The sequence below is a fragment of the Diadema antillarum genome, unplaced genomic scaffold (genome assembly GCF_040938485.1).
Source record: "Diadema antillarum isolate AM-2024a unplaced genomic scaffold, OU_Dant_1.0 seq00001089_RagTag, whole genome shotgun sequence".
NCBI classification, from domain to species: Eukaryota; Metazoa; Echinodermata; class Echinoidea; order Diadematoida; family Diadematidae; genus Diadema; species Diadema antillarum.
Genome location: NW_027271908.1, coordinates 167469 through 183567, shown reverse-complemented (window position 1 = coordinate 183567; position 16099 = coordinate 167469). Strand labels below are relative to the sequence as shown.

Here is a 16099-nt window from a genome sequence, read left to right as displayed (position 1 = left end):
TGTATGTAGATCCTCACAAAAATGTTTGCCATCACACTATATACCTGCCCCGACAAGCCTGCCGTTACGTTATGACGCACCTGCTGTACATCCATGACCCTGTGAATGGAGCCTGATCTCTCCACAATTGTCCTGAGAGTCACAACCATCTGTTCAAACTGGATGCTGCTACTCATCTTTTCTGGCCAGTACACTGTGCAGCGATCCTACAAGTTTGAATTCCCCGCAAAGCAATAAGTTTAAACGAAGTTCAAAGTTCAAAGTTCAGATTTATTTTCATTTCCATCAAATAAACAGACAAAATCATATACAGTGTATAAGCAGAATATATTTCTAATAATTGCAAAGGCGAAAATTAACAAAATACATGTGATAATGAGTAACAAAATGCAGAAAGCTTAACTATATTTTTTTTAATGCATATACATATGTATGCGTAAAGATGATAATGGAAATGGAGGGTCCCACTATAAAGCAAAGCTAGCCCGACAATAATATGGGACCCTTAGAATGTAAGAAAACGAATAATGAATTAATGAAACTACAAACAGATATAAAACAAAATCAAAAGGCAACTGATATGAGATCAAATTAGGAAGGAAAAGGGGAAAAAAGAAGAAAAAAAAATGAAACTGCAACACCTGTCATTGTGGACATAAGCAAACTGGTAAAATGATAAAATGCAACCTGGATTGACTATATTGCAAAGAATTGTATACATACACCGGAAAGAATGCAGAAGAGCGGACATAAAAGAAGGAGAGAATAGACACAATTATGTATACGGTACAATAACAGGAGCATCTGAGGAGGACTCGTGTTTGACAGACTATTTTTGTAAAAAAAAAAAAGAATGATCTATGTGTATTTTCTTTTAAGTTGAAAGAAATGATGACCTGATTGAGAGGATGAAACGAACCCAATTGCATATTATAAGATTTCAAGAAAAATAATTTTAATGTATTCTTCAAAGAATTCAAAGTTTTAGTTGTTATTATATTGTTGATATGAAGGGAGTTCCAATACCTTGTTCCATCGTAAATGAAGGTGTTCTGAACCAGCAAAGTTCTCAAAAAGTGCAAATGGAATTCATTTGTCGCCTTGTTGGATAATTGTAAATGGCTTAATTTCTAATTCGAAACATCGTTACAAGTATATTTGGAAATCTGTGTGTGTGAAACGTTGCTTCTGAAAAAAGCATATGCCATGCATCTCACATTCAATTTTGGGGCCTGTTTCATAAAGATTGAGCGTAAGTTGCGATCAATCACAAATTGCGTTTCATAAACAACTTTGCGATTGATCGCAAGTAACGCTCAATCTCCTGAAAGTTACGCTTGATTTTTCTTTAAAATCAAGCCTGTCTTTATGAAAAAGGACTTAAGCTCAATATTGAACTTAAGCTCGATTCAACGAGTTACGCTCAATCAATCGAGCGTAAAATCAATCTCTATGAAACAGGCCCCAGTTCTCACTTCATACTTTTGCTCGAGTTTATTTTTGCACTCTTGCAAATAATGCTTCCTGCTCATCGATTCGTAAAGACATACTGAGCAAAAAATAAATAAAATCAAATAATCAAAAAGAACAAAGAAATATCAAATGATTATTAAAGGATGAAACACTCTTTCAAAACGTGTATGATGCCCTTAAAGCAAATTGCTATTTTCTGAGTGTAAGCTGTTGTTTTTTTCACTCTGTAGATGAAGATGTGATGTAAAGCGCTGTCAAGGAACTTATAGTTTTGAAGGGCGCTATACAAATGATATAATAATTGTATTATGTTGTATTGCAATTATGGTATCGTATTGTATGGTATGGTATCATTATGTTCCGCCGTGCATGCATGATACATGGATATTAATTTGACGCACTACCATCACCACAGACATGTGAAAGAACCATTCAAGTGTGAGTGCTTGTTTCAGCAAGTTTGTTTTTAACACTCAGTATCCAGAATTATGAATTAATAACTTACATGTGATTGAGATTGAATATATTAATGAACATCTAATCCTCTGTCAACTTTTTTTATTCTACTCTTTTTTAGTTTTGAAGTGTAATGATTCTTTTTGACGTTCCTTTAAGTTGCATATGATACACCTTGATGTGTAATTTCATTAACTTACAGTATCAACAATGCTTAGTTATTACCTTTCCAGCCTCGATTGTGTTGTTAATCATTACGACAATGTTCACTCTATATTGCCAGATCATGCGCCAGAAGTCTTGAATGCTAGCACTATTGGGGGCTGGAGAAAAAAAAAAGACAAAGTCATAAGTCAGAGCATGGGACCTACGCTCAACAAGCTTGCTTCTAAGTATATGTTCCATTATATTTCTTTACCATTTATTCTCAGATTCCACCTTTCATAGATCGACCACTATTTTCTATATGTTTGCAATATTCTATTATGCCTCCCAGCTGGGTATCATGTATTATCAAATTTTGTTATATTTGATGTATTTTTTCATCAAGAAATATGAAAATAAATTGGATTTGAAATTGAAATTGAATGATATATGTGTTTCGTCACTATAATGTACATGATTATAAATATGTACACACATACGCACACACACACACACACACTCATATATATATATATATATATATATATATATATATACGTATATACATCTTCACGATGTTCCAAGTTGGTGTAAAATAACAGGGACATTTAATTGCCCGTTGTCTTTTTCAAGTCCTATATTTTGACGGTGAGTTTCGTTCTAATTTTTGCATATGTTTGGTTGACTTACCCGGTTCCTACGTCTATCATTGAAGGTGTCTCACGCTGGCCATACAAAAGTACAAGCGAGCATGCAAGCGAATAAACAAGCATACACACTCACACGCTCAAACATGTTATCAGAGTCAAACAAAGTCACAGCCTCAATTAAGTGAGTGCTTGAACCTGCTTACCTTGTGAGGCAATAAACATCTTCTCTCCTTTGTGGTTCTGATATGACAAATATAATTGACACAATTTCAAAATATTAAGATATGCGTCAAAATATTTAGATCGACTTTGTTCATTTTTTAAAAACATTTAGTCCTTAATATGATTCAATAGACATAAACACTATTTGTCCTTGACATTTTACCCTTTATCAAGCGTCAGGTCAAGAAAAGCTGAACTGAAGGCTGAAAAGGCATATTTGAGTTGGAAGAAAACAATATTTCACCCTTTCTGCAATATACATGTGTAAACTAATACAAATTGATCATTTTTTAAAATGAAACCTGCATCATTTCTGGCATAACAAAATATTGCAAACACGAATAAAAGTTGGCATTTCTTAAAATGATATGACATTACATATGAATAATTACTATCAATCATAGAATTAAAATGTTCATACCATCGCTCATGAATAATAGTTATAATAATGACAATAATAATAATAATGATAATGATAATAATAATAATAATAATAATGATAATAATAATAACAATAATAACAATTACATTAATTTGAGTTCCCAATGTATTCTACTTTCCAGCAGTTTTGAAACCACTTTTCCAGGAAACCGAGATTTTCTTTCATTCACAGATGAATTTGGCTTCATGCTAAGTAGTCAATGTACATTGATGTAAGATTGTAACTGTCGACTGTATATAAGTACGGCCTAAATGCATTAATTACATATTTGATATATTTCCATCAAAGCATCAGGCTGTTACAAAAAGTTTCTTGTGATGTATACGCCAACTTTCTTCCACTTCATATTACAAATCTACAGGAATCAGGCATTTTAAACACATTAGGTCAGTTCAAAGCAACATAGCAATGTGTAGTCCATAAAAGTCTCCAAAGTTTCGAACTTCAGAGCATGACAGAAAATGAAACACGGGAAAAGAATGATTAAGAAAACCAGATGCTTATACAAATATCAAAATTCTTTATTCTTGGGGGCCACATCAGTCTATTTGCCCTTTTCCTGACTTTTATAATATCTACGGACATATAAAGAGAGTAATTTAGTGATGTCACATAAACTATGTAAAGTTTTCCTCAGTGACTACTTATGCTTTAAAGATGGATACTATGTTAGTACATTATATTTTTTGCACGGAATCGTTTGTAGCTTTGAAATAAAAAGAGATGAGTCTTCTCTTTGCACGAAACTCGTGAAACAGGAAACCAGCTATTACCTTAAAATCTCAAAACCTGATTTACCTACGCAGATGGTATACGAGAACAATCAATTTCAACATCCTATGAGACGTGTATTGCATTACGATACACCCCCTAAAAAAATAAATAAATAAATAGAAAAGTTGATATCACTCAAGAAAGTTCTTCTTTCTTACACGTATGAAATTGGCGTTGTAATAATCTGAGTGAGGATCATCCCGTACGGTTTCCAGGATGACCCGAGAGTGATCATCTGATGCAGTCACAGATAGAGTAGAAAGAAAAGGGGTAGAAACATAAATCTCTTCCTAAATCTTCACAAACCCTCCATTTCCATTCCCATCATTATATATATATATATATATATATATATATACCTGAAATTACGATTATCTTGTCGTTCATGATCATATGTGTTTTGTTAATTTACGTGTGTTTTTTTAATTATTACAAGTATGTTCTGCTATTGCATTGTGTATAATTTTCCCTGTTTATCTTAATGAAAATGAAAGTAAAGTTGAATTGAATTGAATTGAGTTGAATTGAATTCAATTGAATTGAAAAACGTTTATTGATCTTTTGCTCTCTCAGCATCATTGGTGCCTGTATTACATTCGCAGACAGTGTTATCCATTTACACTCGGCAAAAAAGAAAGTAAACACTTATTCAAGTTCAGATTTTAAATTCAACACTGCAACAGAATCGAATAAAATACAGTGTGTATCAAAAGAACAGGTAATCCAACTTTGGAGGGCTACGATTTCATACTTGTCAGCTAATTTTGCTCACAAATGTTTTGTATTACTGAGCATATGAACTTTAAAGACAACAATGACAAATTGTACATTTTCCATGTTTGCTTGTTATTGTGGAGGAACGATGCATGTCTCATTGTATGGATAATATCTGATCTGTCAATGAATGTGGCCAAATAGGCCAGCCTGTACGACTGCAGGTTTGTGTTTAGGGTTTGTGCTTAGTGTTTCTCCTAACATTTTATGGTCCATAACCTTTAACGTGGCCACCCTGTCCGATAACTTGGTCTCTCCGACAGAGACCAACCCACACAGTCCATTTTTTCTCTGTTCATATTCAACACAATAAAGCTCGCAGCAACAAACCATGTAAAAATAGAAATGGTTAAAGGGATCGTACAGTTTTGGTTCAGACCTTATTTCAGGTTTCTAACATTTTTTGGTGAGATAATGAGAAACCTCTTATGAAATATGAAAGAGCATGTAATTCTATGAGGAATTCAACGTTTATTTGATGAAAATTGGTTTTGAAATGGCTGAGATATCCAAAAAAGAGCGATTCTAATAAAGTGTGGGACCCACACTTTCTTACGATCGCTTTGTTTTACTCTGTTTTTGGATGTTTCAGTCATTCCAAACCCGATTTTCATTAAATAAATTTTGAATTCCTCTTAAAATGGTATGCTCTGTACTATATCATAAGTGTTTTCTTGGTATCTTGCAAAAAGTTAATAGCCAAATTCTCATCTCCACCAATACTGTACCATCCCTTTAATGGTTTGGCCTTTATGGGACGAACCAAGTTAAGTTGTCGACAACGCGGCCATGTTGAAGGTTATGAACCATAAAAGGTTAGAAAAAAAACACGAAACACAAACCTGCAGTCAAGCAGACTGGCCTGATGATTGATCACTTTCATTGACAGATCTCATCCATGTAGAGAGAGATGCATTGTTCTACACAATAACATGCAAACTTTGAAAAAGTGCAATTTGTCATTGTTCGCATTAAAGTTCATGCTCAGTCATGCATAACATTTGTCAACATGTTTAAGTATGGAGGAGAGATATTTTTGAGCTCCTACTGAGCAAAATCTGAAATGGATCTAAGTAGATTGGATGAAATATATGCAATATGACTGAATTTCAATGAATTAGACTTTCAGGGAGCAATTTTTCATTTTCTCTTTCTCTATTGCACACTGGAGCATGTTCTTGTATGACTGTGTTCACTGATGTACATATGTGTCCCTTATTCACCTAAACAGTTGAAAGATGAATCAAATTTCATCTAATGTGATATATTTTTTATTGCTTATCAAAATCTAGTCTTGAAAAAAATGTAAGCTATTAGCAAAGAAACTTCTTTTCCTTTTGTAGTTATTTTTGTGTGTGTGTGTGTTTGTCTAAATTCATTCCTACCACTGAATATTCTCCACCAGAGCCCTAAAAGGAAAAAACTGCATGATTTTCATTAATAACCCTAAATTCTAGTTTACAGAGAGATTTATGGATCACTCACAGGCCAAAATGTTCTTGAAGCGATTTTTAGTCTTATTCTCAGGCTTTGACGAAACAGTCTGTGGAATCGGCTCATCCACAGGCAGCAGCTGAAATTATGATACAATTTCCAATAAGTATACCTCATAAACAGAAGGACACGTCAATTATAAACTCTGTTCAAGTTACAGTATATATATTTGTGACAACAATGAAGCTTGAGAAAGGCTATATGTAGATTACAAAATGCTACACAGTTTGAGAGAAGACAAGGAATGTCTCAAGATGATTTTGTAAACACGGGTTTAGCTAGAACCTGTTTTAGAAAATTAACACCTTTTGGTATTGGCAATTACAAGTAAAAAAAAAACAATACACAAATACATATATGTATATATATATATATATAATATATGCACAAACATATATGAACATTGAGTTGTTTTTTCTGTGGAAATCAGTATGGGTATTCGTATAGCCTTAAATAAATTCAGCGTTTATAAGGTCATCCTTTTCTTTATTAACCCTATAAAGCCCAAGGGGGGGGGGCACATTGTGCCCCCCTACCAGATTTTCGTTTGCCACTCCTTCGTCCTTGATCCGATTTCAACCAAATTTGGTGACTTTTCCTAAAATCTTATTGCGAACATTTTGATATATAATTTAGCTATATTTGATGTTGCTGGTTGCCATGGCAACCATAAACTGACAACCATGTCAGTGCAGATTTTGCATCTTTTTTCTGTTCCCATTTCATTTAACAGCATTACAGTGTATGAAATGGGTGTTTCTTGGCTGAAATTTGTTGAAGAAGCAACATTTGAAGTAATTATGGTCCTGGAAAGTTTTTCTTATTATTTCCTTTGTTTTTATGTGACAGAGGCATAAAACAATAGATATAATAGAGATAATTGAAAACAATGATATTTTCTACAGAGAGCCCCTATATTTTGAGTTATTTTGATTCCTTCACCCAAGTTATGCCTCTAATATCATTAGTTTATCATATTATCAATTTGCAATCTCAAAATTCCACTATTATGCAAATATGAAATGTCATAACTATACATGTACCCATCCCAAACATTTCATCTCAGGTCTCATAATGTATCAATATGTTGATATGAATAGTGCCCCCATGTGGTGACCTTGAGAAATTTCAAACATAACAAATAATAAAATTCCACTTGCTTATCATTTGTGGCAAATATGAAAATGATTGGTCTATAATAAGACATATATAATGGGGATAAAGAAATTATACCGAAAAATCATGTTTTTAGCATATTTCCTATGTATTTCTTTATATTTTTGTAAATAGCGCCCTCCATGGGTGACCTTGTGAAAATTCAAATGTACGGTCATGTAGAGTATGAGTTACTCTACCCACGTGCCAAATATGACGATGATACATCAAATACTAAAAAAGTTATATAGGGGGGGCACAATGTGCCCCCCCTTGGGCCTGCGAGGGGTCAAAATAGCTTGGGCTTAATAGGGTTAAGGTTTTCATTGTCTTCAGGAAAATGCTGCGTAGTTACATTCAATACAATTGTGCATTATTTCCAACCAACAAAATGTAATAATGATACAAAGTATTAATTCAATAAATCATATTGTTAACAGCTTGTAAGAAAAGCACTTAATTGTTCATTTCTTAAGAAGAAATAGGATTTGGCCTCTAACTTAAGGAATAGCCCCGCGATTGAGATCCCCCCCCCCCCCCCCCCCAACACACTTTATATGCAATTCATATAAAATTTGGTACATGTAATGATTATGATATAAAATTGCGCAATACAAATGCCTACTTTTTAAGAGCACTAGATAGTTCTTTAAGCGGGGCTATTGATATATCTACTTAAAATGTAACTGTAACTCTTGAAAGAAATTGACCTTAATAGGCCAAATTAGATAATATCGATTCCCTGACACGCGTGACTTTTTAATCGTCTTTTCACTTTTATGAAAATGAAGTGCTTTGTTATAGGCCTGTACATTATTTTGTAAAATGAATATTATTGTTTGCATATGAAACTATCCTGAATTCGAACTACATCTTCCAGTTAATACATTCATGACCTGGCCTATGCAAAGACGGTAGGCCTATGGGGTGTTCCTTCATTCGCCAGGTGCAAAAATAGGAAAGGAAATACGTCAAAGCGAAAATATCTCAAGATCAAACATACCCGAAAATCGAACAAAAAGCCATCTTTCTGCATCGCTTTTTTACACCGCACATACTCCTCTAGGCTTTCTGCAGCGATGGGTCCTGCAAGAAATAAAAGTACTTCCACACGCGATATTTTGCCCCAACCTCTTTCAACAGAGTGCAGTAGTGAGAATGCTCATCGAAAATGTGATGGGGAGGGGGTATGGAGCATTTATGTAACTCGATGAGATGGGGCATCATGCTGTTTTCGTATAAGGGAGAGTTTGGTAGAATTTAAATATTAAATTTATATTGTTTTCCGTAAAGATAATACTATAGTCTAATGAACAGAGAGAATATACGGCATTCTTAATAAGACTTCATGCATATAGATTTAGCTCGTGAAATTACGTGGCATTACCAATACAAATACATTCTTATCAATAGAGGATGATCATAAGGTTTAAATCTTAACTATCTTAACTAAGAAGCTATGACTTTCGACTGTGTGTGCTTGAGCGACAATAGTTCAATTGTTTGGAAAAATTAAATACCGCACTGATTGCCCCGGACTGCACCGGATTGTGTGGGACATTGGTAAAAAGGGAATTGGTATGTAAACTTGCGTGTACATTATGTATATGCACATATACATACATACTTACATACATACGGTTACTAGTGTGCAACACTGTGCAGAAAGACTTGCATAGCTGTTAAGCCGAGTTAAACTGGAAAATCCAGTCTGATACATGGGGAAATCGACAATATCACAGAGATACTGCCAATTCGGAGGTGCAATATCACATTTTACAGGACTTACACCACTCCCTTCAGATTTCTATTCTCTTGTAAAGGTAACCGCTGATGGAGTGCTTTGTCTGGAGGGCAAAATAACTTTCAAGGGACTGTCACCTGTCATATTACTGCAATGGACAATATGTTTGCTGATACAGATAACACGATGTATGCATGTACATGAGAACACGCAATTTCAATCTAACTCCGTACGCAGCCAATCATAGTCTGCAATATATATATATATATATATATATATATATATATATATATAATGACATGACATCACTCCTCGCAATAAAATGATATCCATCCTCGCTGCATTAGTCACGTGATTACATTGTGACCAATCGCTGACCAGTAATTACGGTAGTATTTTGATAAAACACAATATTATTATTGTCAATCAAGATGGGTTTATCTTAAAAATAGTTACTCACCTGATCTGCTGGCATGCGGTGGACTGCTGGTGATTAATTCACTCCCCACATTATAAGTAAAAACTCCTGGAAACCTGTCTTTTTTCCTCCTCCTGTTTCAAGTGGAATAGATAAAAAAGCATACCATACATGATCAAGTTTATCAGGTCTCTTAATAGTTATAGTCTCATAGACAGAAGAAATTTCGGCTTCATTAGGTTATGTTGTTATGCCAGCACATTTTTATGTAGCGCCTACAGTTCATGCAATTGCGACATAATTTTCACGATGATGCAAAGTGATCTTTAATTGATCTTTATTCAACCATATTCATGGACATATATGCCAGTTGTTCAAGATTTTTTAATACTTTGGCCTCGTTGGGGTTACAACCAAAATCACTACATGTATAAGAGTTCTGGATACGTGCTGCGTAAGCATTACGATGTTGCACCATAATGTTTTACATCAGGGCCTCCTCGTATGTTTTAAGTTCAGAATTGGCAGTATGATTATTCAAAGCTCGTGTAGTTTCGGTCACACCAAACCAAAAGCAGAAGGAGAGTTTTTATATGTAAATAGGTGCCTTACATAAAACTGTTGCGGTATACTATGCTAGACAGAACAGGATGGAAGTATGATAATGCAAAGCTCGAGTATAAAAAACACCAACACACACTAGAGTCCTACTCAAAAAGATAATGAATATTGAAATACTATAATTCAAAAATAAATGCAGTTTCCTTTGACATGTCTTACACTGTCAGGATGCGTTTGTGTTATCGTAATGGCATCGGAAATATGCATCTCCCACCATTTTCGAAACCAGAAATCTCCGCCCTGCACCATGAAACACTTTATCAAAATTGATTTTTTTTTTTTAATGCAATGATTGTATTTACATTGGTTTGGCAGCTCCATCATTATCAGTCAATATTAACACGCTAGATGTTTTTGGGAAAATTAAAAGCAATAATGTTTTTGTTGTTAGTTCTGTTTGATACGACGAAATGGACTCAAGAAATTAAGATGGCAAAATATAACAAAATTGTTTATTCCTTACCGTGCAATGTTGAATACGAGAGAAACGATTATGAGGACAACTGTGGCAATAAGGCTCCCTGCAATCACAGCCACGATTGATCTACCAAAAGCAGGATCTGAAGGGGAAAATTTTTGGAAAGAAGAAAATTTATATCAGTTACCAGGGATCAGCTACACGCTTTCCAGCACACATCAATAGGAAATGTGTTACAATCTTACTATGTTAACCTTTCCTATTTCAGATTCTAATTAAAAAAAAAACTAACGGGAGCTAACTCCAACTTTGGACAAAGTTAATGTACCATTTGGGAGAGTAGTTTGTACAATATGACCGTCAAAGATATTCCTTTTTAAAAGTCCAAGGGGTAAAGTAGAATAATTGTTTTCACCACTCTGCTGAAATTTCTTAATTTCAAATACGTCCAGCAATTACCATTATTTGAAGGCCAGAGGAGCAAAGGGGTTTAAAGGACATAATAGATGGACAATGAAAATCAAATTATTCTTAACAAATACTCTCAATGTATCTTCAAAAGTAGACAAATCAGGTCGATGGACCTTAAACTATATGTTGTGAGGGGTGACGTTTTTTATAGATATAACTTATAACTTGGCTTTGGAGTAATCCTGGATGAACGTGATTTTTTTTTTCTGGAATCAAACTTTCATCATTCCTCTAATGCAGAAGTAACCTTCCTATACTATAGTACATCATACACTCGATAGAGAAATTAATAAGATTAGACACAAAAATTACACACTCACCTTGTTCTGGGGTGAAAGCAACCACACTTTGACCCCTTGAACTCTCTGAATCCTGGTTCCGTGCCACCACGTTGATGGTGTACTGTGAAGATGGCTTGAGGCCAGTGAGGGTGTGGTTGGAGGGAGACTCAAATGGGACATCTTCGTACATCTCAGGCATATCGGCCGACGCCATACCAGCGATGGCATAGTAAATCCTTATTCCAGTGAACCCACTTCGACAGTTGGATCCATTTATTGGATTCTACACAAATGTCCAGTTTTCACAAGAAAGTTGCAAATTAAAACTTCTCTTCGCTTGTATCCTGTGCTGATTTCACAGTGAGTTACATATACTCTAAAATGAAATGTTAAATCAAACATTTTTTTTTGATGTTGTCACTCCTCGAACTTTGTGTATTAAGTGTTAAATCTAACTTTCAAAATTGTGGATTTACTTCATTCTTTTGAATGTATAGACCCTAAAAAATGAAAAGGTAAATTTAACACTTTGGTTTTTAATTTTTCATTTACAAAAGGTTCGATGTAAAAAATGTCAGATATTCAGTCTTAGTTGTATATGACATAATGATATGACAATTCATTATAATTCTGTGCTTGGTCGTAGTTTAGAATTTTAACAGAATTTCAATATATCTAATGATACCACAAAAAGTTCCATGTAGTGCACTAAATATTGAACTGAAAAATAGAAGTGTTTGCATATGTAAGTCCAAGTGTGTAGGAATTAGTGTCTGAATGAATGGGTAACTATACTTGCGGCAGAAACTTTTTAAAGTTGTGCATGTCTTTACTGTGGTATTTTTACGTTTTCAAAACTCTATAGAACTTTAAAATTGATATATAATTTGTCCCAGTATATTTCCAAAAAACAGCCAGCCCTCACATATAGCAGTGTTGAGAAAACCAGCTCTAACGTTAGAAATCAGTCACACATGAAGGTACTTAGGAATGCGAACAGAAAAGGTCAATTCAAATACCTCAGTTACGTATACGAAAGTAGATCTCAAGAAAACATTTCAAATTGTTATATTTGGACGGGATATGTAGAATATGAAACTCCACTTTTCATGTCATTCTCTAAACAAAGCAGTTACACTTGGCTGTCTAATGACATTCTAATATCTGTGATTCTATCAGGTTGACATGGGATAATGAGTCATGCATCTAAACATCTAATTTGTTCTCACCTGCCATGTGACTTTTATCTGTCCTGCCCTACTTCCATTCGTAGCTTCCACTGAAGAAGGCCCTTCTGATGGAGCTGAAAAAATTCAAATATATACGACATTTTATTCTTGATGAAGGCAAGGAAAAATGTTAACAGATTATCAGATTATGTTTCTGTAATGTCATCCCAAATATGTTTTTACAAAACCAAGATAACACAAGGATATCCTGCTAAATCTTGCCCTGTATTCTTATAATTAACTTCTTTAATTGTTGTTGTTGTTGTTGTTGTTGTGTTTGTTGTTGTCGTACGAATGGAAATGTAGGCCCTTCAATACATTCTGGATCGGTGAAAAAAGCAAAATCTTTTATTTCATTTCATTTTATTTTCTTGGTTGTGCGCATGTATTTATAATCAGCTGCTTGTAGGCAGAAACTTTTGCTTATACTGCCCTACTCGAGACGTCTCAACGCAATGACTCAAGGAGCTTACTCGGAGGGCCATTGCGTGAAGTTTAGATCACAATATGTCTGTTTTAAATACCGAATAATATCAACTGAAAATTATCTTGGTCGATCATGATCCCATATGAAAAAAAAAATTAACATATTAGGCCCTGTCATTTCAAACGTGATTGCATTGTAAGGACTACAGTTACCTCTCGCGCCATGTAAGTCAAGCGTTGACATTACACGTGTAACATACGTCCTGCCGACATACCAACTGAGGGTAAAATTATAGCCCTATTATAGGTTATTACAATGAGGCGCTTTTTATACTACAGAGTAGTTTGGGTACTATGAGGAGGTATAGAACTATGGGGGCATTTTGAGTATTATGAGGCAACATGTATTGTTGACGTTATGCCCCTAGTATGATTACAAAATCGATAACTCAAAAAGTCAGGTATGCATAAGCTTTGATGTACATTCACAGGAGAAAACATTCATCTATTCAGAATAAAATCATCTGATAGACATGAGCACATGCCATTGTATGATAGGCATTGTAGACATAGTGCTCCTTTATATTTCCATTTCATGGACTAAGTGTTATACATACAATGATATAGACAATACAATGAAACTGAATAGAAAATACATGTATGCAAGTATCAGGTTTGAAAGAAAACATATATTATCATGACATAAGAAAGGGAAATGTGGAGGGAAATCAGAACTTTGTTATCCGTACATTACAAGAGTGAATAATCACTACAAGAAAAAAAAAATCAGTTTTCTTTGAGTAGAGTGAATATGATGTACGCATGATAACCCGCACGCTGAGATGTTGACTTTATAAGTGGGTTTCAGCGAAAGGCACGTTGTGAATATATCAGGGATTTACGCGATTATACGCTTATTCATGGCTTTTCAATCAAGGGACATGGCACAATCCTGGAACAGTCTCCCTACAAATGTCCAATCAGCAGTTAACACCGATCAATTTAAAAAAACTGTTGAAAACTTATTTGTTCCAGAAGTAAGGCCTCCACTGCTAGTGATCTGACAAGTGTGAAGTCATTGTTTATTTGTTTTGCTTTGTACTTTTTCTGTTTTGATTTGTAAATACTGTTGATTTTTTGTATTTTGTTACAATTGTTGAAGCGCTTTGTGTCTGTTTAGAAAAAGCGCTATACAAATATTGGCTATTATTATTATTGTTATTATTTTATGCACACCACAAAATATGACAACTTGGTGAAGAAAAACACAATATGGTCCATATATCCTGTCTTAGAGACTCACGGGAGCAGAGTGTCCTGCCTTCTACCTCCATCTTATCGCCGATGCCACCGACACCTGGTCTCTCAGCTGAGACAGCAAAAATGAAGTCTGTGTCTGGTGTCAAATTTGTGATAGTTTCTGAGGGCGCCAGCCTATCTGTTCTCATCTCAAGCCGAATAAAGTCCCCAGGAATGTTCTTCTCTTTGTAGTACACCTGGTATCCAGACAGTGGAGGATCACCAACATCTGTCTCTTCATTCCAGGCATCCCAGGCGAGGGTTACCGAGTTGTTAGTTGCCACATCCACGATGGGGGGACTCGGCAATTGTGGTAAAACTTGCGGGATGACATATAAATGTAAAGACATCAAGATATTTCCACCTTTACCTTTATTAGTAAAATTCCTTCACTTTCGACGCAAAATTATGAGATTTTAACACAATAAAAGTTGCAGAACAAAGACCTATAAATAAAGCTAAAGAAGACAGAAGTTCTGTGAGAAATATAAATCTGGTTATTTGATACCTTCATTGCCGTTGTGAAAATGAAACTCGATCTGAAAAAAAAAAATTGTCTTTTTTGACTGAAATACAGAGCAACCATAATTATGCATGATACGCATGTCAAGATTCTAAGATAGTGCTAATAAACATGAATTACTTTAATAAGATGGCATATATTACGATTGTCATCTTGAAACTCAGAAGTGTAAATCAGATAACGAATGATGTATTCATTTACTTAAAAACATTCATACATTCGGAATACAAACCATAGAATCCTTCTATGACTTCATGGCTCATGAAAGTGGTGACGTCTGACATCATACATCGGAATTTTTCCTCATCTTGGACATCTGACACGATAAAGACTGCAGTGTACCCATCTGAGTAAAGTCTTGCACGGTCCGCCAGCTCGATGTCTCTCTCATGGAAAGACTCATTACTGTGCTTTCTCTGTAGCTTAACAATGGGGTCTGCTAATGACAGAAACCTGCTTCCAGATAAGGAACAGGTCACACTTGCTGGCTGCCCTTGATTCGGCTTCTCGTAGTTGACTGTTACAGTCCCTGAAGAAATGGTGGCAGCGAAGGGCAAGAATCATTAGGTCCTACTGTGTATAAAATTCCTCTTTAAAACAATAGACTCAGTGGGTCATTGCTATCTGCCCCTTGTAGACTGCAATGGGTATGTATTCATCCAACAAGAAAAACAAGTAAATAAACCGAACAAATGAAGCATCTTGTTATCACACTGGAGAAATACCTGCCAAGTCTGTAGAATATGTGACCATGCGTTTTAAAAACTAAGATTAAAATGTGAAAACTCAGCCCAATTCGCTCCTAGCCTCAATGGGGGCACTACGGGGTCTACCATAAAATTGAAGGTATACCTACTAATGCATATACTCAAAGAAATTGACTGTCATTTCTGGTTCTACAGAAAGATTTTTTAAGGCGTATTCTTTTAGTGCTTTATAAACTTCAGAAAATATTGGGCTTTATGTGGTTTCCGGGGACATCCATTGTGGGCATGGTGTCCATGACAATTTGTCATTCCATCACTTGCTAAATTTGGTGAAAATTTCCGCGCGTTTTTAGGAACATGAAAGCGAAAATGTGCACT

The 16099-nt window shown here is 34.9% G+C and overlaps 1 protein-coding gene across 1 annotated transcript in view; it reads right to left on the bottom strand.

Moving 5' to 3' along the window:
• Positions 1–16099, bottom strand: part of LOC139743496 (receptor-type tyrosine-protein phosphatase epsilon-like) — a 44505-nt gene that overhangs the window by 18802 nt on the left and 9604 nt on the right. The window contains exons 6-17 of the mRNA XM_071653978.1: positions 15247–15543; positions 14496–14810; positions 12767–12840; positions 11577–11820; positions 10831–10927; positions 9789–9880; positions 8588–8670; positions 6421–6508; positions 4320–4396; positions 2927–2963; positions 2155–2252; positions 81–206 (exon numbers count right to left, since the gene is read on the bottom strand). Coding sequence (XP_071510079.1) covers positions 81–206; positions 2155–2252; positions 2927–2963; positions 4320–4396; positions 6421–6508; positions 8588–8670; positions 9789–9880; positions 10831–10927; positions 11577–11820; positions 12767–12840; positions 14496–14810; positions 15247–15543 — 1628 coding nt within the window. The remainder of the gene's footprint in view (positions 1–80; positions 207–2154; positions 2253–2926; positions 2964–4319; positions 4397–6420; positions 6509–8587; positions 8671–9788; positions 9881–10830; positions 10928–11576; positions 11821–12766; positions 12841–14495; positions 14811–15246; positions 15544–16099) is intronic.